At 41.9% G+C, this 25,138-nt stretch overlaps 1 protein-coding gene across 2 annotated transcripts in view; it reads left to right on the forward strand.

Annotated features, from left to right (window-relative positions):
• fasn (fatty acid synthase) overlaps positions 1-25,138 on the forward strand; it is a 92,366-nt gene that overhangs the window by 15,235 nt on the left and 51,993 nt on the right. For both annotated transcript variants that reach the window (XM_085963589.1, XM_085963590.1), the window contains exons 2-18: positions 307-440; positions 2,264-2,416; positions 6,040-6,213; positions 7,276-7,476; positions 8,305-8,427; positions 10,077-10,192; positions 10,775-10,909; positions 12,347-12,806; positions 13,198-13,385; positions 13,477-13,666; positions 15,880-15,974; positions 17,251-17,385; positions 19,484-19,687; positions 20,385-20,500; positions 22,223-22,398; positions 22,646-22,837; positions 24,463-24,543. In XM_085963589.1, coding sequence (XP_085819715.1) covers positions 314-440; positions 2,264-2,416; positions 6,040-6,213; positions 7,276-7,476; positions 8,305-8,427; positions 10,077-10,192; positions 10,775-10,909; positions 12,347-12,806; positions 13,198-13,385; positions 13,477-13,666; positions 15,880-15,974; positions 17,251-17,385; positions 19,484-19,687; positions 20,385-20,500; positions 22,223-22,398; positions 22,646-22,837; positions 24,463-24,543 — 2,866 coding nt within the window. In that variant the 5' untranslated portion in view covers positions 307-313. The remainder of the gene's footprint in view (positions 1-306; positions 441-2,263; positions 2,417-6,039; positions 6,214-7,275; positions 7,477-8,304; positions 8,428-10,076; positions 10,193-10,774; positions 10,910-12,346; positions 12,807-13,197; positions 13,386-13,476; positions 13,667-15,879; positions 15,975-17,250; positions 17,386-19,483; positions 19,688-20,384; positions 20,501-22,222; positions 22,399-22,645; positions 22,838-24,462; positions 24,544-25,138) is intronic.

Below are 25,138 nucleotides of genomic sequence, written 5' to 3' on the forward strand. Positions count from 1 at the left end.
GGCAGCGCGCGCACTGGCGATCCCGCGAGTTTGAGCCAGGCACCTTCGCTTTGAAAAGACTTAATTGTAGCAAAATGGCAGCTCCTAAAATAGATTATCTGGTCATTATTTGATTGCTGTTTTTGGGACCTTGCTATGCTCAAATTGGCTCCTGTGTTTCCTATATTACCACAGCAACTACGCTTCAAAAGTACTTCACTGGCTGTAAGGCACTTTGGAACATCCTGAGGTGAAGAAAGGCACTATATAAATGAAAGTCCATTTGATCGTTCTTTCTTTAATGGGTTTTGTTGGTTTGTGTTGCAGAGCCAAAATGGAGGATATCGTGATAGCAGGAATTGCTGGAAGACTGCCAGAGTCAGAAAACCTGCAGGAATTTTGGGATAATCTCATCAATGGTGTTGACATGGTTACAGACGATGATAGACGATGGAAGCCAGGTGGGCATTGAGAGAGTAGAAATTGTTTGATCTTCATTTTCATGATTAATGACTATAATGGACTGTTGAAAAAGGTCAAGTAAAGAAACCTCTTATGATGCTCAGCATTTTCTGCTGTTAACCTTTTGTGCAGTTTCTTTGTTAACAATGCTTTTATTAGTTTTTGCTTAACTGTTTGTTTTATGAATATATGATTTACAAGTAATATTTTATTGCTTTTATTAAATGCAAACATTAGTGGAAGCAAAAATATAGGTGTGGGGGGTTCTAGAGAAATGTATAAAATGACCTAGGGATTTAGACGAGTAAGGTTATTCATCCTTTTGCCACAGAACATTTTGTCTGCTTTTAAGTAAAAATAATGGTTGTTCATTCCAGGAGACCACGATAACTGGTTCCACTGTATTGATGTATAAGACAAGAGAAGCTTCTCACAACAACTATAATGACAGTGCAAAATGGTCTAGCTCCTCACCAACACTAAAATTGTAGTGTAAATCCAGAGTAAGGGCTCAACCTGTCACTGGAATGAAGTAACAACAGAAAACGCTGGAAAAACTCAGCAGGCCAGGGCAGCATCCGTGGAGAGAGAAACAGAGTTAACGTTTCAGGTCGATGACCCTTCGTCAGAACTAGAAAAAAGCAGGAGAGGGAATAGATTTTAAAGCAAGTTGGGGGCTGGGAAAAGGGGGAGGGGATGAAAGAACAAAAGGGAAGGTCAGTGATAGGATAGAAAGTAGGAGAGATTAAGAGACATTGAGAGATATTGAACGCCAGAGGAGGTGGTGATGGGACAGGTAAAGGAACAAAGGATGGCTCAAGATGAAGTGTGAATGGTGCTGGCAGAATGATGGACAGCTGCCATGTGGGAGGGAAGAAAAAAAAATCCAGACGAAAGTGTGGAATGAAGTCGTATTTCCTGGACGAAGGAATCTCGCTCTGCTTCGTTCAAGAATCAGATCAGGCCCTTATTCTGGATTTATACTGCAGCTGCTTTGCAACAATGCTACAGTTGTGGTACGAATGCAGCCTTAAGCTTTTTGAAGAATAAAGGTCTGAAAATATTTCTCAGTTTTGAAGAAATAAATGCGTTTTTAGTTATTCTGAAAAATGTGTATCGGCTTGACTTTGCTGGTAACACTTTTTCCTCCAGACCAGAAGGTGTGGGTTGGAGCCTTCTTCAAGATTTTCAGTGCATTGCTGGAAGTGCTGTCTTTTAAAGAGACACTAAGCCAATGTCTTGGCTGCTGGTTCTGATGGTTCAGGTAGACACTAAAGATTCCATGGCACAATTGGAAGGAGAGCAGGGAGTTCTTCCCAGTGTCCTGACCACTATAGCTCCCTCAATCAATAGCACCAAAAAGAGATTTACTCTGCATTCCTTTCATTGCTGTTTGTGTGATGTTGCTGAAGCAGAATGGGTGTCACATTTGTCTACATAATGACAGCCACTGCACTTCAAAAGTAATTCACTGCATTAAATATTTTGATGGAATAAGGCTGAATATAAATGCAAAGATTATTATAAATTTGCACATTCTAAATTCTCCCCATTTTTAGCATCTCCCTGTGCACAGTTCATCAGCTGAGAGAATGGGCAGACAATTTGTTCCTAATTCTTTCTGCTGTAGATATAAGTGCTTGAATTGGTTTTACCTACCTTCTCTTAAAGAGGTGCCTACCCTTCACTTAGCACCTTTGCTCCCTACCCACTCCTTCTCCACAAAACAGCACAGATTAAGTAGTAAGTGAACTTTTCTCTTTTTAAAAAAAAATCTAAAACAAGTTGAGGAATTAACATTTAACTTGGATTTTCTCCCCAGGACTATATGGGCTCCCTCCCAGAAGTGGGAAGCTGAAGGATATCAGCAAGTTTGATGCATCGTTCTTTGGTGTCCACCCCAAGCAAGCACACACAATGGACCCCCAGCTCAGAATCATGATGGAGACTGCATATGAAGCTATTGTGGATGGAGGTGTGCACAATCATTGTAACTTATTTTTTGGAAAATATTTTCTAGGGTTGTAGAAATTCTGCATATATATATTTCAGTCCACAATTTGGACAGTAATTTAATATCAATTAAAATAAATCCTGTTCCATTTAAAAAAGAAAATAAAGCTTTGTTGACTAGAATATCCACCTGAGGTGTATCTGTTGGTACTACAGAGCTGCCTTCAAGGATGAATGGTGGTTGGTTGCATGCCTACCCATTTTCTTTTTGTTATGATTCTCTTGGAGATTTTTTTTACGGCTTAGTAAAATTTATAGCCCAGAAAGTAATGTGGTTGATTATTTGACTCTTGCCTAGAGGTCATGGGTTCCCTTGACTGAAGCTGGCTTGTCACCTGTGTTCGGTTTCTTGTTAATTTTCAGAAGGGAGAGGAAAAAAATGAGGCGATCGGGTTAATCATGCCACACTCGGGCTTCCCATTAGTTTAGCAGGGTGGCATTAATGGAATTTGTGGAAAATAGCATGACTCAGACCATCCTACCCTCATGCTAATAAGTGAAAATGTCACGGCAAGGTTGCCTGTGTTCAGTCTAGAAATTCTGTAGAGAATTCTAGGGTTGGAGCTTCGCACATCGCTTTGAACTCACTCTCAGACAATGTTATTGCTTGAAACGGTGTCTTTTTGTTTGCAAAGACTCCGATATAGAGTTAACTATCGCCTGCTGAAGTACTGTCATTGGTTCCTGTATTAATCCCTGTGAAGCCTTTAAGCTTAGCACCACAGAAAAAGTTCATGTTCTCCAAGCCTCCACAGGAGTTAAATCTCTTGAGAAATCTGACCCCATCGCTGTGGCTTTTGGTCACCATATGCAAGAACATAAGGACATAAGAATTAGGAGCAGGAGTCGGCCAATATGACCCCTCGAGCCTGCTCCGCCATTCAGTAAGATCATGGCTGATCATCAACCTCAACTCCACTTTCCCACCCGATCTCCAAATTCCTTGATTCCCCTAGAGTCTAAAAATCTATCTACCTCCGCCTTGGATATAGTCAACAATTCAGCATCCACCACCCTTTGGGGTAGAGAATTCCAAAAATTTGCAACCCTCTGAGTGAAGAAATTCCTCCTCATCTCAGGCTTTAAATGGCCAATCTCTTATCCTGAGATTATGCCCCTAGTTCTAGACTCTCCAGCCAGGGGAAACAACTTCTCAGCATCTACCCTGTCAATCCCCCTCAGAATCTTATGTTTCAATGAGATCACCTCTCATTCTTCTAAACTCCAGAGAGTATAGGCCCAATCTACTCAATTTCTCCTCATAGGACAACCCTCTCATCCCAGGAATCAATTTAGCGAACCTTCATTGCACCACCTCTAAGGCAAGCATATCCTTCCTCCGATAAGGAGATGAAAATTTTGCACATTACTCCAGGTGTGGTCTCACCAAAGCGCTGTAGCAAGACTTCCTTCCTCTTGTACTCCAACCCCCTTGCAATAAAGGCCAAAATGCCATTTGTCTTCCTAATTGCTTGTTGTACTTGCATGCTAACTCTGTGTTTCCTGTATGAGGACCCCCTCAATCTCTCTGAACACCGACATTTAATAGTTTCTAACATAGAATCATGGAATGGTTACAGCACAGAAGGAGGCCATTCAGCCCATCGAGACCATGAGCACTTCAGCTAGTCCAACTCCCCCGCCCTTTCCCCATAGCCCTGCAATTTTCTTTTCCTTCAGGTACTTATCCAATTCCCTTTTTAAAGCCATGATTGAATCTGCCTCCACCACCCTTTCTGGCAATGCATTCCAGATCCTAATCACTCGCTGCGTAAAAAAAGTTTTTCCTCATGTCGCCTTTGGTTCTTCTGCCAATCACCTTAAATCTGTGTCCTCTGGTTCTCGACCCTTCCGCCAATGGGAACAGTTTCTCTCTATCTACTCTGTCCAAACCCCTCATGATTTTGAACACCTCTATCATATCTCCTCCCAACCTTCTCTGCTCTAAGGGTAACAACTTCAGCTTCTCTAGTCTATCCATGTAACTGAAGTCCCTCATCTCTGGAATCATTCTTGTAAATGTTTTCTGCATCCTCTCTAAGGCCTTCACATCCTTTCTAAAGTGCGGTGCCCAGAATTGGACACAATCCACCAGTTGAGGCCAAACCAGTGTTTTATAAAGGTTCATTATAATTTCCTTGCTTTTGTACTCTATGCCTCTATTTATGAAGCCCAGGATCCCGTATGCTTTTTTAACTGCTTTCTCAACCTGCCCTACCACCTTCAACGATTTGTGCTCATATACCCCTAGGTCCCTCTGTTCATACACCCCCTTTAGAATTGTACCCTTTAGTTTATATTGCCTCTCCTCATTCTTCCTACCAAAATGTATCACTTTGCACTTTTCTGCATTAAATTTCATCTGCCACGTGTCCACCCATTCCACCAGCATGTCTACATCCTCTTGAAGTCTATCACTATCCTCCTCACTGTTCTCTATACAGGAAACTTCGCGATATCCGGCACCGACGGGACCGAGCTGCTGCCAATCTATCAAAACTTCCGGATAGACCAGCGCTAATGTTGAAGGATACGGAGGTTTTCATCTCCGTATCTGACAACAAACACTGTTGCTTAGCAACAGCTTATAAACACTCGGCCCGTACCTTGGAAGCGTCTCTGAAGCTGTTGCTAAGCTACAGAGACGCTTTCCAGAGCCTGACTGTTTTTATATTAAAAAAAAATGCTAGGAGAAGAAAAAAAACTAACCAAAACGGCTGCTGATTTCTGCCGTTAGATCGAGGTTTCCGGACATACAACCTCCGGATAAACCAAAGTTTCCTGCACTTCCAAGTTTTGTGTCATCTTCACTATACTTCCAAGTTTTGTGTCATTTAAAACCATTTAAAAAATAATTCTGTTTTTCTATTCTTCCTACCAAAGTGAATAACCTCACATTTCCCCATATTATACTCCTTTTGCCACCTTATTGCCCACTCATTTAACATGTCTATATCCCTTTGCAGGCTCTTTGTGTCCTCCTCACAGCTTACTTTCCCACCTAGCTTTGTATCATCAGCAAACTTGGATACATTACACTCGGTCCCTTCATCTAAGCCTCTAATATGTCCTGTAATAAACATGCAAAGAAAAGGTTCTGAAGTATTAGAAAATGGGAAGGAAATAATAAGAGTATATTAGCAATTATTAATGAATCCGTTTTTTGTTCTTCAGCCGGGTGATTAATAAGTTTTACATACCCCTCATGCCTCCTCATTGTATCCTTCTTTCTTCATGCCACTTGGTTTGACTGCCTAATATGTCACTAAGAACCCCCCCCGCAATAGTTGCCAAAAGTGTGACAATTATATAACACTGTTACGTCCTGCTTTTGCAGTGAGAGACAGATTCAGGGAACATAAGTCTCACTCTCTCAATAGTAGCTTCTCTCAATCTCTGAAGCTAACCTATTTGGAAGGTGCCGCATCCTTCTTGCATGGGTTATACTTTCTGCAGTTTGACATGTCACATTGTATTTTTGATGCTATTCCAAGTTGCGTCTGTATGCTTCCTCTTTTCATCTTTGAATCAGCCCAATTTTTATGACTTTGAAATGAGGCCGTTTATTTTATGTCTGTTCTTTAGGAATAAACCCTACTACTCTGCGAGGTACCAATACTGGGGTTTGGATTGGTGTGAGTGGCTCTGAGGCAGCTGAAGCCTTTAGTAGGGACCCAGAAGAGCTGGTCGGCTACAGCATGGTTGGCTGTCAACACGCCATGTTTGCCAACAGGATATCGTACTTCTTTGATTTGAAAGGTGAGGAATCTTCAATTAAAAATATGATTCATAGTAAATGTTATTTGGTATAAATTATTTTATCATTGTGTTTCACATCCATGGCTGCCATTAGTTGTGTACAGGGTCTTTGATGAGCAGGAAAAGACCAGCTGGTCATTAAGTTTGCCCCACACCGTGTTGCCGGAGCACCATGACTAGACACTTCTTCCCACCTCCACTCGCAGACTATTTTTTATTCGTTCCTGGGATATGAGCATCGCTGGCAAGGCCAGCATTTATTACCCATCCCCAATTGCCCTCGAAGATGGTGGTAGTGAGCCACCTTCTTGAACCGCTGCAGTCCGTGTGGTGAAGGTACTCCCATAGTGCTGTTGGGGAGGGAGTTCCAGGATTTTGACCCAGAGATGATGAAGGATCGGCGATATACTTCTAAGTCAGGATGGTGTGTGACTTGGAGGGGAACTTGGAGGTGGTGGTGTTCCCATGCACCTGCTGCCCTTGTCCTTCTAGGTGGTAGAGGTCGCGGGTTTGGGAGGTGCTAGTGAAGAAGTCTTGACGAGTTGCTGCCGTGCATCTTGTAGATGGTACACACTGAAGTCAACGGCAGCCATGATGCGTCCGTGGTGGAGGCAGTTAATGTTTAAGGTGGTTGATAAGGTGCCAATCAAGCAGGCTACTTTGTCCTGGATGGTGTTGAGCTTTTTAAGTTTTGTTGGAGCTACACTCATCCAGGCAAGTGGCGAGTATTCCAGCGCACTCCTTACTTGTGCCTTGTAGATAGTGGAAAGGCTTTAGGGAGTCAAGAGGTGAGTTACCTGCTGCAGAATACCCAGCCTCTGACCTGCTCTTGTAGCCACAGTATTTATGTGGCTGGTCCAGTTAAGTTTCTGGTGAATGGTGACCTCCAGGATGTTGATGGTGGGGGATTTGGTGATGGTGATGCCATTAACTTGTCAATGGGCAGTGGTTAGACTTTCTCTTGTTGGAGATGGTCATTGCCAGGCACTTGTGTGGCGCGAATGTTACTTACCACTGTTGGAGGAATTCTACAAATAACTGTCTTTTTCATCTGGATTTTAGGTCCCAGCTGTTCCATCGATACTGCCTGCTCATCCAGCTTGCATGCACTGGAAAATGCCTTCCAGGCAATTCGGCATGGTCAGTGTGATGCTGCCATTGTAGGAGGAGTCAACCTCCTGCTAAAACCCAATACATCAGTACAATTTATGAAACTGGGTATGCTCAGTCCTGATGGAGCATGCAAGTCCTTTGATGCTTCAGGTAGGAGAATGAAAACATTGATATATTTCAATGAGATTTTTCTTTTTCACTGAGGGCCTGGCATATGTTATAAACTGTTAAATTTAAATATCTTATTTTAAATGTTTCTTGTACACGAACAAGCTATTAATTGATTTCCTCTCCAGAACTTTAAAGTTGCGATTCTTCACTTGTTGTTTTCTGAATACCGAGGGGGAACTGAAATGGGACAGTTGTAGAGACATTTCCATTTAAGACAGTTTAGGGCGTGACCTTAGCTTCTACCAGTACAGGTAGACTACCTTTTATCCGAACTTCCGAAAACCGAAACCCTCTAAAAACCGAAGGTTTTTTCGTTCAGCGTAAGTCGTGCGCACGACATGACCAGAGTGGCGCACGACCCCCGCTGACGACCCCCCGCTGACCCCCCCCCGCTGACCCCGACCCCCCCCCCCCGCGGACCCCTGCCGACCCCGACTCCCGCCGACCCCCACCCCCAACACCCCCGCCGACCCACCCCCGCCAAATTTCCCAGTCTTATAAAATACCTTCCGAAATCCGAAATTTTCCGAAAACCGAAACACGGCTGGTCCCGAGGTTTTCGGATAAAGGATAGTCTAACTGTATATGGTGACCCTCCCAAGAGCTATTTTCAGTTTTTTAGCCATTCATTCTAATTGTATTGAATTTGCTGAATCCTTTAACATTCTACATTATTGCTTGTCTTTATGGTTCTCATTTATTATTTTGGCAAACCATTAACCATAAAGAATAGTTTTCTTTTGTCAGTTTTCTCCTGAAGAGCACTCCTCCCAAAATATCTGAAGTTGTATTTGTTTATATTTTTAGGTGATGGATATTGTCGGTCTGAAGCAGCTGTGGCTGTTCTTGTGACCAAGAGATCAGCGGCCAAACGAGTTTATGCTACAGTAGTTAATGCAAGAACCAACACTGATGGTTATAAAGAACAAGGTGTGATGAGAGTTTAACATTTTATCGCGTAATCAATTCGGGGAACAAAAGTTCAGATCAGTCACATTTGCACTGAGTGCTCAGAACAGCTCAGTCCTCTAAACTTTGCATTGAAATAATTTTCCTTTTTATTTAAAAAAAAAACTACCTAGTATACGTCAATTCTAGAAAAAGAAAACAGACTTTTTTTGTAGTTTAAAAACAATTCTAGCTATGTTACAAACTTTGTTTGGTGTGTGCTGTATTATAATGCCTGTAATATATTTTATGTCTTGCCAACTTAAAGCATATTTCTAACTGAGGGGGTGGGGGAGGAGGAAGAGCAGCTTACATGTATGACGTTAAAGGATTATAAAGCCCTTCAAATAATAATATAAAAATAGGTCTAATTAGTTGAGTGAGGATCATCTCTGAAGCCCTTTAAGGCAGTGATGCAGTAGATAAATATGTGTGTTCTATATAGCTTTGTAAACACATTCATGAAAACAGTGTCAGAAATCCCACTAGAATATATTTTAATAGTCAAGTACCTGTTTTCACTGAACAGATAATTTCTATATTCAACAACAGGTCATGTGACCTGGTGTTAATGCATGCCTTTCCTTGCCTATGTACTGTTACTCATATGCCTTTGCAGTTGAGCATTATTATATAAACAGTCCAACATATCTGTAGTAGTTGAAGTATCATCCCAACTGTGCCAAGCAGCAGCATTCTTCTGTCCATGGTTTAACTGTTTTTGTGATTGAAAAAGGAGATAATGCAGTTTGTTTTTGGCGATGAAAAATTATGACCCAAAAATAAATTTGTGTTGGAGAATTTCATGAATCTTAATCTTGATTTACTTTGAACCTTTTATTCTATGTCCAAATAAAGTGGACTTTGATTCCTACAGAGGTAATGTCTTTTATTGATGAATTGCAGTAAAACTGTAAAGTGGGAACATTTCAACAAAGGAGACCCCTCGAGAGTACTGAAATTTACTGAGTGTTTTTTCAAGGAGTACAATTTCCCCTTTACTAAAATTGTTCCTATACAAATCTTTGACACAGGCCTGGGATAACAGATTAGCAGCTGAAAATGATGGACAGGGACCTTGAGGATTATGTTGAATTACTAATGGGGTCCCTCAAAAGTGTTGACAATCTTGTCTTGCTTCCAGATGAGAAGATACATTAGCTGCTAGGGTCAACAGGAGAGCAAATCCAATCTACCATGTGCACTCTGATCAGCTCCCTATGTGGAGTGGAGAAATGGGGACATAAACAGCAGATTTTGATTCTGCTTGCAAAATTGTTTTTCATTGTCCCACCATCTCCTTATGAGATGAGGTGGGGCGGGCTGGGGTGGTTAGCTTTATCATCCTACTTTCTCTAGTCAAAGTCATCAGGTATTATAAGGCAAGCGTTCAGGTCCAGGAAAGGTGGGAAGAAAACAAAAAAAGGGATTTTTTTTTTTGCAAGCCATAGCTCACAGGTGTGTTTATAGGGTATCGTGTTGTCGAGAGTGTAATGGATTCTATTTATAGAGTATCATGTTGTTGAGCGTTTAATGGATGTGAAGTGGTACAGATCCACAATAACACATTATGGTTGAACAGTTTTACTCTATTGTAATGAGACTTTTGTTACTATGGTTTCCGCCTGCAGGTGTAACGTTCCCTTCTGGAGAAATGCAGCAAAAGTTAATAAAAGCGGTATATGAGGAAGCAGGTGTCTCGCCAGCTGACGTGGAATATGTTGAAGCACATGGCACAGGAACCAAGGTCTGTCCATTGAGCCATCTTTGTATTGCCCAACGCAATGGCATGACTTCATAGCCCAAATTTCCTGTAGTGTTCTGCCAATTTTTGGGCGGTAATCAGGTAGGGACAGAAAATGGAGTGGATCTAGAACACATCTGGAGAGCATTCAATAGCATCTCAACCCATCAGCAGCAAAGATACCTTGGGTGTGATTGTGGGAAACTACCTTCTCGGGGCCTGGGTCAGTTGAGGAGCAGATGTTGATCTATGCGATTTGCTCTAAGGACACCAGCAGCTACCTTGGGCAATCGCAATCAGCTGCAGCCCTAAATCTGGCGGTGTCTTCTTGCAGGCACACTGCAGTGCTGATCTATGGGATGGCAAACCGGTGCAGAGGGCAACCCTTCTTGCACTTCTCTCATACAGTACTCCTTCAACTTCAGCAGCCATCAAAAAGAAGGCCAGGTACTGGGCTTGCCATCACTTGTCTGCAAAGCTCAAAGGGTAGGTGGGTTTAAGAAGTAGCAGGCCATAATAAAGGGAACCCAAGTGCAGGCATGTATCTAACTAATGGCTGTTAAATGTTCAATTTTGTTTCTACAGGTTGGTGACCCACAGGAATTGAATGGAATTGTGAATGTCTTCTGCCAATTTGATCGCAAGCCATTATTATTGGGATCAACAAAATCAAACATGGGCCACCCAGAACCTGCATCAGGATTGGCTGCTTTAGCGAAGGCAAGTCACCTATCTTTTTACCCTTTGATTAGTTGAGGTGGGTGGAAACTAATGTTCTATACATTAGCAGCTGGAAAATGAGCATTTTTATAATTTGTGGGCTGTATGGATAAATATACTTGAAAACAAGAACCATCTAGTTCTCTGGGAGCATTGAAATTTCAGAAGAGGGCACTGTAAGATATTCTATGAAACATTCATTTTATTTATCCATTTAAAGGCGATAAGGTTTATGAACTTTGGAATGTTTCTGTTTATATGACAAAGTTTATTTTGTAATCGGCGCGGAAAATTTCTCTGCACTTGAGTGGAAAGATTGGTTCAGATTTCTTAGAAAACAAAAATAATATAGACTCAAAGTTGTGGATGTGTGTACAGGTTGAGCGTCCCGAATCCGGCAACCTCGGGACCGAGCCAGTTTCCGTGTTTTTCCGGACTTCGGAACGTGTTTCTGATGTCCAAAGTCCGGAAATATCGCAACCTGGGCTTGGGCGTTTCCGGACACCAGGAGCACGTTCTGAGTCTGGAAATGCCTGGGCCCAGGTTGCGGTTTGACAGGGTGTCCGGATTCTGGAACATTTTACAGATTCCAGACGACCCTGCCACCAATCGTCCCGGATTCCGGAACTCCAGATTTTGGATGCTCAACCTGGTATATGTAAAAAGAGAAATGTGTTGGGGAGAAGCAGGAGTGGCGTTGGAACTTTTATTTAACTTGAGAAAAGGTTTAAAAAAATATGAACTTGAATAAGTAAGAGTTGCACAGTAGCATGATCGCACAACTCACTGAATCTGCAACACACTGCACCATGGAGTGATTGCACACATGTTTGTACCACATGGTAACTTCCCAATCTCCGCTCTGCCATTTTGGGGAGGTGCTGGGCAGAGGATAGTGGCTACTCCTCGGGGAGAGAGCGTAAGCTAGCAGTAACATCAGTCACTGGCGGAGGCCTGGGAAGAGAGGGCCTGAAAAATAGGAAGGGGAAATAATACAAAATAAATTCAATTCAACGATGTGTTATTCTCCATCTGTTTCGAATTCAGTTCATTATTGGGAAGACACCTTATAGGATGTGTCTTTTTAATTGAGATTTGTACGGAAAGCCATTTTTGCAGTAAATGTATGGCTTCCTGTATATAGTACTGTGCAAACAATAGCATGAGAAATTATTTGAATTGTGGTTCCTGGAAAAAATGAATTTGAATCATTTCCGTGAAATAATCAGCAGCGCTACTATTTAATGGTGACTGAATAAGTCAACTTTTGTTTAGTTCATGGGTTTGTCATTTTTCCAGGGTTTTTCAGGTGTTTTAGGGATCGGATTTTTCTATGAAAACTACAGATCAACAACTATTGATCTATCTACATATTAGGAGATTCTTAACCTTGAGATTAATTTTAATGGAAGTCTTGCTTCCTTTCTCCCATGTCAGGTTATACTATCTCTGGAACATGGCTTATGGGCTCCCAATATTCACTACAAAACCCCCAATCCTGATGTTCCAGCTCTGCAGAATGGATGTATCCGAGTAGTAACTGAACCTATCCCAGTGAAAGGTGGAATCGTGGGAGTTAACTCCTTTGGATTTGGAGGTTCCAATGTTCATGTCATTCTGCGTCCCAATGCAAAAAGAGTCCGTCCTTCAGTGCCCCTGGCTTTGCCGCATTTAGTCCAAGTATGTGGCCGAACACCTGAAGCCGTTGAAACTCTGATTGAACAAAGCAGGCAACACAGCAATGATGTCAATTTTTTGAGCATGCTTAATGATATTTCTACAGTCCCTGCTTCTGCAATGCCATACCGCGGCTACAGCCTGGTCGGAAGTGAAATGGATGCTAAAGAAGTACAGCAAGTGCAGTCTCCTGGAAGACCACTTTGGTACATTTGTTCAGGTTGGTGCCTTAAAACCTCCCATGAGTAGAGAGGAGATAGTCGTGGTGGTGCTGTTAGAAATGATGAGAATAAGTAAGACATTTTAACAATGTATGGTCACTGTTTGTTTAACCTTGGATTGTGATTGAAAAAACTTGGGGTTTTGACTTTTGATGGAGTGACTCTGACGGAGTAACGATGTTGCATACAATACAGGTGCAGGAATGTTGCTCAGCAGATAATCAACGACAAAGTTAGTCAGCAAGCTGCTCTGTTGAATCAGTGAGGGTCCAGTACCTTTTTTTCCTCCGTGCCTTGGCACCAATCAGAAGATATGAATAGTCTTGTATTTTTTTATTAATTGGGTACTACTGAGATGATATTCCTACTGATGTGCTATTGTTCCCCCAGGCATGGGAGCTCAGTGGGTTGGAATGGGTCGTACTCTGATGAAATTGGACATATTTCGTGAATCCATTCTGCGTTCTGACAAAGCACTAGCAAAGATTGGATTGAAAGTATCCGAACTCCTTATGAGCACTGACGAGACAATTTTGGATGATACTGTGCATTCCTTTGTCGCACTTGCTGCCATTCAGGTAAGCAACACTCTGTTACTGTAAAAATCTTACAATTTCAAAAAAAATGCTGTAAGTTGGCTTTGCGTTACCACTCTGCTTTTTGCTGCAGGTCGCTCAATTAGACATGTTGAAGGCTATGGGTCTGCAACCAGATGGTATTGTTGGCCACTCCGTGGGTGAGCTGGCCTGTGGATATGCTGATGACTCACTGGCACATGAAGAAGTTATATTAGCAGCCTACTGGAGAGGGAGATGCATCAAGGAGGCCAAACTACCACTAGGGGCAATGGCTGCTGTTGGTAAGTGACTGGATGAACACCTCGCATCATAACTTGCAAAAGTAAAACTGTTGAATTCCCCTGATGGTTCCGCAAGTTCATCCAATGAGCAACTGAAGCATATAGACCAGCAAAGTCTCTGGTTGACCACTGTCCATTCGCTGCTCTCAATTGGGGCATTGGTGCAAATGGCTTCAGCATCAGTGGGCTAGGAAGGGCACAGTTGGCCAGGGTTCTTGCTCCTGAACACTGTCCAGTGGACACAACTGGAACAGCACAAGCATAGATGTTGGATAAGGACAAGATCAGGCTTGGCTGTGATTCCCTCTGAGGTGAAAAGCCTGCTGACACTGCTGTCAAGGTGTACACATCAAGCACGACCATCTGGGTGACCTGCAGCTATGTAATTGGACCCCAGCAAGGTATCAACAGCATCAGGAGGGAAGGGAACAGGAGACAACCTGATCTAACGAACTGAGAGAGATGTAGTTGAAAAATAACCTATTCAAACAATGACACGGGCAAGATGTCAAATCCACTTTCTTAACAGAGCAGAGTTTGTGTTCAGGCTTAAGGATGGTGTTACTGTTCATTTTATACCAGAAACAAGGACTGGTTCAAATTTAGTCCCATCGCTCTTGGCTGTTGGGTTTGTATCTGAAATGAGTTTGAACACTTTGCTATGAATCGAGCCCAGGCTGAGGGGATGAAATCTCCTCTGCTGGCTGTAGAGCTCTTGCATCAAATGAGTTTGGATGGTTTCAATCCAGTTCGTGGTGAACATTGCAACAAAAAAAACTGCTCAAATTCAGCATTTATTGGTGCTAAATTGTCAGTCTACCTCAGAGAGCTCGTACGATAGCTGGCATGAAACATGGAAATGATCACGTGTGCAGAAGGAGGTGTTCCTTCGAGGTTGGGACTGAGTCACAATAACAACAACAACATGCATTTATATAGCGCCTTTAACATAGTAAAATGTCCCAAGATGCTTCACAGGTGCATTATCAAAAAAAATTGACACCGAGCCACGCAAGGAGATATTTGGGCAGGTGACCAAAAGCTTGGTCAAAGAGGTAGGTTTTAAGCAGCGTCTTAAACGAGGAAAGAGAGGTAGAGTGGCAGAGAAGTTTAGGGAAGGAATTCCAGAGCTTAGGGCCTTGGCAGTTGAAGGCACAGCTACTAATGGTGGAGCGATTATAATCAGGGATGCTCAAGAGGCCTGAATTGGAGGAGTGCAGATATCTCGGAGGGTTGTAGGGCTGGAGGCGATACCCACTGTTAAAGTAAAGTAGAGGGAGCTTTTGTTTGCATGTAACCATGCTATACCTGGCCTGGAAGTGTTGGTGCTTTCACTGGAATTCTGATGTAGAAAATATTCCAATCCCAACATCCCTCATCTTGAGTACAAAAGTAGAAGTAATCAAAAAGAAATGAACTTTTGAACCGGCTCCTATTAGATAGAATTCCGACGCAGGAAAATTGATAATTATTTGGCACAAATTGGGTGATCTAATCACACTAATAGGGTAGGGGAGGCTCTTCTGAAGTCGAGGTACCGACTTATTGTTGGGCCGTGGAAGCTTTAACCTGGATTTGGCCATTTTCGTGTTATTCTTGACTAGGAAGTGTCTGATACTGATATTGGAGTGTCAACAGTGGAAGTGTCCATTCTTCACACTGATATCCAGGCGCTGGATATGCACACAAAAAATCACCCCAGCTCAAAAGAAGATTTAGTACCTGTAAGAAATTCTATGAAGTCAAGTTCCCAAAATCTGCTGGGAAAATGGTGTTGATGAATTGGACCCTGCAAAGAAAGCTGCAAAACTACTGAATTAGTTTTGTGTTTAGGAGGCTGTGGATTGTACTTGCTTCCAAAATGGCCACCTCGTATTTTACAGAATTCAAAGCGGTGGCCCAGTCACAATGCAATGCAGGCTGATAAGTATATGGACAACTGAAAAGGTGCTATTTCTGCAGCATTTGGCTGTTTAAGCCATTTTAATTGCTCACATACTGTTCTTGATGCATGTTCAGTTATGGATCAATTCAGGCCAACATATAGGAAAGTGACCATGGGGCTTACATGAAAACACACTATTTAGTATATAGGAAAAGCCTGATCACAATCTGAGTATTGGCAATCCAAGGAATGGAAAGATGGACCATGTAACTAAATTAAGTTATTGTGAAAACATAACTGATAATTGTAATGTTTCAATATCTGACAGGGCTGACCTGGAATGAGTGTAAGGAGCAGTGTCCAGAAGGGGTGGTCCCAGCTTGCCACAATGCAGAGGATACTGTCACCATCTCTGGGCCACAGGTAAGAAACAGAACAATAGTGAGGATACTCCACTATAGGAAGGATGTTAACCATAAAAAGGGCACATTGACAATTAATTGGGATGATGCCAGGAATGAGTGGTTATAGTTCTGAAGAAAGACTTGGAACAATTGGTGTTATTTTCAATGGAACAGAGACGGTTAAGGGGATCTAATGGAGGTTTTCAAAATTCTGAAAGATTTCGAGTGGGTAAATGGAGAATTTTTTATTTCCACCAGTTGGTATGTTGGTGAAAGGAGGCATCGACTTGGGCCTAACACAAGAATGAAAGGGATGTTAAAAAAAAATTTTCACCGTGCATTATTAGAACATGAAGGCCTAGAGTTTCCATTCGATTGCACTGGATTTTTTTTTTTAGTGCAATTCGCCCGATATCAGTTTTAAAAAATCGGGTAATTTTGAGCGCAAATTGCGTTCAGTGCAAATCAGGTTTTTGCGATCTTTTGCGCTAGTTTTAAAAACATCGCGCTGGAAGTAGGCCTCACCCACCAAACTGGCCGCCCCCCCCCCCCCCCCACTTAATTGGGAGTTTACACTAATGACACTTGTTTGCAGACCTTCGAGGAGGCTCCAAAAATTAAGCTGGAACTTTTGACCGCAAGGACACTAAGCTGAATGATTTTAAAAATATTTTTTACTAAGGAACTGACTACTGTATCCCAATCTAAATTAAAAAATAGTTCTGCATATGTTTTTAAGTCATTTTCAGTCTTTTAAAATTGGGTTACTCCATAGGTGGTGGATTGACTCTGATTTAAAATGCTTATTTTTTGTGATCACCCATTTTCAGCTGTATTATTTAAACTTTACCAAGTTACCACTCTTAAAGCAATTTAAAAAAAAAAATTTTTTTTTCGAAACGCTGCCCGATTGCGCTGCTTCATGGCAGATTTTGCTTTTGGCGCTATGCAAATCAGTTTGAGCATAAACTTGAGGGGGGAAAAAAACACTTTTCAAAACGTTTCGCAGACTGTGCCCAAAGTGGAAACTCTACCTCGAAATGTTTTAGCACATGTGGCTATTGAAGCATAATTTAAAAAGGAATTCGATTAAATATTTGAAAAGGAAGAATATAAAACGATAATTGGAAATGGCAAACTATTCGCATTGGAATATATATCTCCAATTGAAAAGCAACAGACATAATAAGCTGATTGGTCTCCTTCTATGCTATAAATTTGGTCTCCTTCTATGCTATAAATTTGGTCTCCTTCTATGCTATAAATTGTATGATTCTATTTTGTTTCCATGTTAGGAAGCTGTGGGTAAATTTGTGGCCAAACTGAAGGAGGATGGAGTCTTCGCAAAAGAAGTTCGCAGTGCAGGAGTCGCGTTCCACTCTTACTACATGGCTTCCATTGCCCCAACACTTCTAAATGCACTGCAGCAGGTATGGCCATAAACCTTGTTGGATAATTCTTTTGAAGAAGTAATGGAAAGACTGGACCAGGCCAATGCAGTGGATGTGGTATATGTAGACTTTCAGTAGGCCTTCAGTAATGTTCCACATAAGATACTTACGCTATAGGTCAGGGCATGTGGAGTCAGAGGCCAGGTAGCAGAAGGGATTGAAGGATGGCTACAAAACAGAAAAAGAGAAGGTAGAAGTTAAAGGAATTTTCTCAGACTGACAAAGTGGGAAGAGGTGTCCCGCAGGGATCTGTGCAGGGAGCACTGTTGTTTACCATATACATCAATGACTTGGACTCCAGAATTGGAGGTATGGTGTCCAAATTTGCAAATTGAGGGTTATAGATAACGATGTGGAAGACTGTACTAAAGTGCAGGTAGACATAAATAGGCTTACAGAGTGGGTGGAAAAATGGCTTATGAAATTCAATGTGGTGAAGTGAGGTGGTCCATTTTGGTAGGAGATAAACTGAGACCACTTTTTCCTTGCAAGGTAAGGTACTAAATGGGGTAGAAGAGCAAAGAGATCTGGGAATAAAGATACACGAATTGCATGGGTACGGTAGCACAGTGGTTATGTTACTGGACTAGTAATCCAGAGGCCTGGACTAATAATTTGATAGATATAAATTCAAATCCCACTATGGCAGTTTGTGAAATGAATGCAGTTAATTAAATAAATCTGGAATGAAAAAGGTAGTATCAGTAATAAAGCTATCGGATTGTTGTAGAAACCCATCTGGTTCACTAATGTCCTTTTAGGGAAGGACATCTGTCGTCCTTCCCCGGTCTGGCCTATATGTGACTCCAGACCCACAGCAATGTGGTTGACTCTTAACTGCCCTCTGAAATGGCCTAGCAAGCCACTAAAGCAGCTCACCACCACCTTCTCGAGGGCAATTAGGGATGGGCAATAAATCCTGCCCTTGCGACGCCCACATCCTGTGAATGAATAAATAATTTAAAAAACTAAAAGTAGCAATGCAAGCTGATAAGGCCATAAACAGTGCAAACATAGTTCTGGTGTTCTTTTCTAGAGGAACATAATACAAAAACAGGACAGTAATCTTAAATATATACAAAACCTTGGTTAGACCACACTTGGAGTTCTGGTCTCTATACTACAAAAAATATATTGAAGCACTGGAGAAAATGTGTAAAGGTATACTACCAGAATTGAGAGAATTCAACTATTAGGGAAGATTAGGCAGGCTGCGGTTCTCTTTGGAAAAGGAAAGACCTGGCAGTGGTCTTTAAAATTATGAAGGGGTTCGATTGGGGTGGACGGGGAGAAATTGCTTGAGTCCAGAAAAATTGGGCATAAATATAAGACGGACACTAGCAGATCAAATGAGAATTTGGGAGGACTTTCTTTATGCAGAGTGGTGAGTGTATGGACCATGGAGTGGTTAAAGCCAAGAGCATTGACACATTTAAGGGGAGGCTTGATGCATACACGAAGGACTCGGGACTAGAGGGATATGAGGGAAGAGGTAATGAGAGTAGGCGGAGGCTTGTTTGGAGTCTAAACAGCAGAATAGTCCAGTTGGGTTGAATGGCCTGTTTTGTGCTGTAGATTCTACGTAAAGCTTGCAGCTCAAGCTAGAAGGCAATTTTCAACGTATGTTGATAATTATTTAGTGCACGTAATGAAATATTTGAAGAATGTACTGCTGGGTTGTCACATTGTGTTTAAAGGACATCATATGCCTTAAGGGCAATTTAGGATAAATATGACAATACATGCATACAGTTATAGACGTATTGATGTAGTTTGTAAGTTCAGATGGAACTAGGATCAGCAAGAATAAATTGAGTTGAATGTAGTTGATGCTGCCATTTCGATATGGTTCTCAAAATTGGTGATGAAATATAAAGTCTTATGCCAAATGGTTCTTCCAGGTGTATTTTAAGTTATCCTTCAGAAATTATTTTCCTGTAAATATTTCCTGTTGACAATTTTAGATAATTGAGTGCCCATTGTATTATGTACTGATTCTGTACCATATTTTTCCTTCTGCACACCACCTTCCTTTCCCCCCCCCCCCCCCCCCCCCCACTACCTCCCTTCCTGACAGGTTATAACTGTTCCCAAACCTCGTTCTGCTCGCTGGATCAGTACATCAATCCCAGAGTCCAAATGGGACAGTGATCTGGCTAAATTCTCCTCTGCTGAGTATCACGTCAACAACCTGGTGTGCCCAGTCCTGTTCCAAGAAGGACTGCAGCATATTCCAGATAACGCTGTTGTGGTGGAGATTTCTGCTCATGCCCTGCTTCAGGTATCTGCCTTTCTCTTTTACTTCAGACTGCATGTACAGTTGACTTTGTGGCAGGCCCCACTGTGTTGGAGTGTGCGCTCACCTTTAAAGTGTAAGAGATGAGAGAGTTTCACTTAATACAAGGTTGTTTCAAAGCATATTATGGTTCTATGAGCATTAAAGTGCTTGGTAACAAGGAAAATGTTTATTATAGAGAATGCATCTATGTTGTCACAGAATATTGTAGTTTTGTTTCCCTGTATCAGTTATGCACATCTGCACTTGACAATTTTAGTGCCTGATGTATTCACTGTAGTTTCACGTGATTAAGTATTAATTTAAAGCTGTTTTTCTAATAGCCACAAAGACCTGTAGGTTTTGACACTGTGCCACAAAGCCTGAGTCGGAGTGGTTGCCTTTTCCAGGACATGAGGGAGAATCCAGGCACTAAAACCATATTGGCACCTAAACTGGTTAATTCCTCTAATTTATTACAGTTAGTCTTTAAACTCTCAGTGGACTACTTACTTTTCAAATTATTGACACTTTGAGGACAAGTTCAAAAACAGGTGTGAAAAATAACGGGATTGTTCACTTTTAGATAGTGGGGAACCGGGAATTATAGGACGTTACTTGTCATTGCTGAACATGAGCTTCAGTGTAAAAGGTTCAAGATTGTGAAGGCAACTCCTGATGCGCATTTTGCTCTTTACTTCAGGCTATTCTGAAACGAAGTTTGAAACAATCCTGTCTTATTTTACCGCTGATGAAGCGAGGGCACAGCAATAACCTGGAGTATTTCTTAATGCACATTGGCAAAATCTACACAAGTGGGTAAGTGATTTATCTTTTTAGGGGAAAGAGATTTGAAATTTGTGTGTGAACAAATGTAAATTATAAGCATGACTTGCTGCTCACAAGCCACATTAAGAAGCCTGGAATTTCTGCTGCTGCCTGTACATTGCACTGGCATTTATTGAATAGCGAGTCTTGAAGAGAGGGTGGGAGGCGACATTTGCCACTCTGCAGCTTCTTTCAGTTTTGTCAATAGGACAGAGTGGGCTGCATGTTTCGCGATTGCCATTAATGCAGCTCCATTACTGACTGTGTTTCCTGTCTCGCCACTTGAACTTCCTGTGACAGCGTGCCGCTCCACCTGCTGGATCGTTTTCAAAACAACCAGCTCCTAATTGTGGTGGGCAAAATGGAGGTCAAATGGGGTGAAGGGTCAAGATCTTTGGCGCAGGACAGCATGAAGGCTGAAAAAAGGCAAAGTAAATCCAGAGGTAGTGGTTAGATGATGCCTAATGTGGGCTTTAAAACCCTGTGGATGGTAGGATGATAAAGGGCAGCATTGCAACATGCCTACAAGGAGGTACATCCTAGTTTTAAGGCTACAGCTAACCATGACTAGGGTAAGGAACTCCACAGCTGAACATGGGGATGGGGTGGGTAAGTAGATTCACGGCTGGCTATAAAAGGGGAGGGGGAGTAAGGAAATCTACAGCTTTGGGGTGCTTGGAAAGAGTTGGAAATTATATGATGATTCCTGATTTTGATACAGTGAAGATGTATAGCAGGGAAGGATGTAGGGTGCATTTGGTGATGTGGAGGAACAAGAGAGGAAAATTCAGTGAAGTAAATATTATTTATGAAACCGATAGACAAAAATGGTGAAGAGGGGGCTGCAGCTGAGCAAGGTGTTCGAGCCTACCCAGTTATAGGAACAGTATTTCAGTCTTGGATGAATTTGGGCTTTGTAGCAGGTTGAGAATTGTTGAAGGTAAAATAAATGTTTAGCACGAGAAAGGAAATCCGATTTCTTGGAGGCAACTCCCTCAGTGGAGGACATGTGGGAGTTCCATTTCGCATCATAGGAGAAGGAAGTACAGTGATCCAAAAGTAGTGTGCTGTTAAAACGACAGTAATTCCATTTATGTTTGGCAAACATTTAAAGGACCTAGCTGAGGACTTGCTCAAAGTCTTATTCCACGTCATACTACAAGTGGTGATGTGGAAATTAAGAACTGGCTGGGGGTTAGATTTTTTAATGGTAGGATAATGTGGCTCGGATTTTCCACTTGTGTATTCTGGGTGCATGCCAGGAGTACATTTCGGGACATTGCATGCGCCAGCCCGTGATTTTCCGTCTGTTGATTTTAATATCCTGGGCTAGGAGTGCAGATTTTTCTAATATGCATTCCTGGTGTGCACCAAGGGTGCTGAAGCCAGAAATCCAGGCCTTTGAGCACCTCAAAATAGCGCCTCCCGATTAATACAAGCTTGCAATATTCAGTTCAAGTTTTGCTTTTAAAATGACTAAACCTGTACCCGTCTTTACTTTCCATAAAAGCGCGGGGGAATCAGTCCGGGGCTGACCCTTGGAAAGAGCAATTCTGTTCCCAGCAAATTGCTGCTGCTTACTGACGGATGCTGCTTAAACTGGTTCTCTGAGTAGGTGTGACGAGATCTTAAATTAGTGAGATTGCACAGCAACAGACATCTCTAAAATGGCATGAAATCATTAAATATTTATGTGCTGTTTTGAAATAATAGAGCGAACCTGGACTCCAACAAATTGTACCCACCGGTAAAGTATCCCATCCCTGCTGGAACCACCTTAATTTCCCCCTGCATCATGTGGGACCACAGCCAGACCTGGGACGTACCCAAGACGGAGGACTTTTCCTCGGGTTCTGGAGGTTTGGGATCTGCCATTGTGTTTAATATTGGTGAGTTGTTGCGCAGTCAGAAACCTGCTAGATAATAAATGCAATAAATCGCCTGCATTGCACTGTACCGATGATGACTGTTAAACGCATTTTGTTTTCTCTTTTCAACTTTCAGATATTTGCAGATCTTTTTAAAACATGTAACATCTGGAAAATAAAACTGATTCAGATAATTTAATGTCTATAGCTGGATATTCTTATCTGTTTTGATATCTTGTTTATTGTTGATTTGTGCCCTCCTCCTCAGATATGAACCCTGAATCTCCTGACAGTTATATAGTCGATCACTGTATTGATGGGAGAGTACTGTATCCAGCCACCGGTTACCTAGTTCTGGCCTGGCGAGCTCTGTTACGATTGATTGGAGCTGTTATGGAGCAGACCCCAGTAATATTTGAAGATGTTACAATACACGGGGCAACAATCCTACCGAAAACAGGTACCGGGTTTAAAATGTCATCGCCATGTAGTTTTAGATGTGTTCGTATTCAGTCCTCTGGATGAAGGTCTCGCGCGCCGACTGCATGAGGCCGCGTTCGAACTCTGTCCGTTTAATTGGGATGATGGTCATCATAAATTAAAGAATGAAGGCTCTTAAGTCTCAGCTGCCAGGACATTCCATGCATTTTTATTCTAATTTACAACAGAATTGGAACAACAGCACAAACAGCCGCACTATTGAGGAACAAAATAGAAAAACATTGAATTTCAAATTTATGGCAAATCTTGCGAGTACATCTTAAAATATGAAATGCTAATTCTTTTGACTGGTGTTCTGTTCAAAAGTGGAAATGCTAATCTAGGCTTCCAAGACTTTAGAAAAATGCAATTGGCATTGTTTTTCCTGCATCCAGTTGTTTTTTTCTTTACTTTTTTTTTAATTAAAAAAATTCTTGTTGGTTGTGCAACACGACAGAGTGGATAGGAAGGACCTATTTCCCTTAGCTGAGAGGTCAAAAACCAGGGGGCATAGATTTAAAGTAATTGGTAGAAGGAGTTGAGGGGAACCTTTTTCACCCAGAGGCTGGCGGGGGTGTCATGAACTCCCTGCCTGAAAGGGTGGTAGAGGCAGAGACCCTCATCACATTTAAAAAGTACTTGGATATGCACATGAAGTGCTGTAACCTACAAGGCTACGGACCAAGAGCTGGAAAGTGGGATTAGGCTGGATAGCTCTTCCTCAGCCGGCGCAGACACGATGGGCCGAATGGCCTCCTTCTGTGCTGTAAATTTCTATTCTATTCTGTGAAATGTGGACATTGCTAATGGCAACAAGTGAATGTTTCTGGTACAAAGCTTTTAATGTCCTCTCCCACTCCCGCCCCCAACCGCCAACAGTTCTATAGCATTGCACCTTTAGAGCTGTTTGAACAGTTGCATATTGTTATCTTCATCTACCTGTACTGCTGGGAGAGAGATAAGTGAAGAAAGAGTCAAGAGAGCAACTGGAGATGTTTCTGTGACTGTTTTGTTTTATTTCTGTAATAACACAAAGCATTGTTTTATTTCTATAATAACACAAAGCATTAACTATATACAGTACACCAGTTTAAAAAAAAAAAAAAAAAACTCCAGGAAACTTTTTTTTTTTAAATCCGGGACCGACGTGGTGCCGGTTGATCAAAAAGTCTGGATTACAGAGAGGTATACTTACTAAGGTACGAGAGCCCCGTACACGGCCACAGATCCAGGCATCCCTGTTGCATGGCAACAGGTGCAGAAACCCCGGTTACACGGCCACAGATCCAGGAACCCCGGTTACACGGCCACTAATATGAAGTAAAACTTACCTGAACCTACTCCTGAATTTTGCCGGTTAAGAGAGATTTCTGGTTATTCAGGTGCCGGTAAAAAGAGAGTTTCCTGTAATTGATTTGTAACTTATTTATACTGGGTGAGATCCTTTTTGTTAATTCCTAGCAAAAAAAGAAATCCTGTTTTGTACACTCCAATTTTTTTAACTAAAATTATTGGTATTTTAATTCTTAAACAGTTAAAAGAATTAACAGATCGTTCATTGTGAATACCACTCCTGATATTTTTTTAAATCTTGTACTTCACAAGGCTCTGTACAGCTTGAAGTGCGGCTGATGCCAGCATCCAATAGATTTGAGGTTTCGGAGAACAACAACCTGGCTGTTAGCGGTAAGTCACGTTTTGTTAAAGTTTTTCTTCTGATGGAATGGTGTGGGTGTTGACTGTTCTAATATCTACAGGTATTAAAAAGCAAGTCCAAGGGCTTCTTGTAAACTCAAAAAATGCCAGCAATGGTGGCATATTTTTCCCTGTACTAATATGTGAGGTACCTCCTGAAAATAGGGATTCTTATCTCAAATGAATATGCACATGTGCTTCAATCAGTAGTAAACATGTCCCTTACAGGGCCACACCACACAAGTGCCAGGCAATGACCATCTCCAACAAGAGAGAGTCTAGCTACCTCCACATTGACATTGCGATTACCATCGCCGAATCCCCCACCATCAACATCCTGGTGATCACCATTGACCAGAAACTGGACCAGCTACATAAATACTGTGGCTACAAAAGCATGTCAGAAGCTGGGTATTCTGTGGTGAGTGTCTCACCTCCTGACTCCCCAAAGCCTTTCCACCACCTACAAGGCAAAAGTTAGGAGTGTGATGGAATACTCTTCACTTGCCTGGATGAGTGCAGCTCCAACAACACTCAAGAAACTCGATACCATCCAGGACAAAGCAGCCCACTTGATTGGCACCTC

The sequence above is a fragment of the Somniosus microcephalus genome, chromosome 21 (genome assembly GCF_052327205.1).
Source record: "Somniosus microcephalus isolate GS21.2 chromosome 21, FLI_Smic_1.0, whole genome shotgun sequence".
In the NCBI taxonomy this organism is placed as follows: Eukaryota; Metazoa; Chordata; class Chondrichthyes; order Squaliformes; family Somniosidae; genus Somniosus; species Somniosus microcephalus.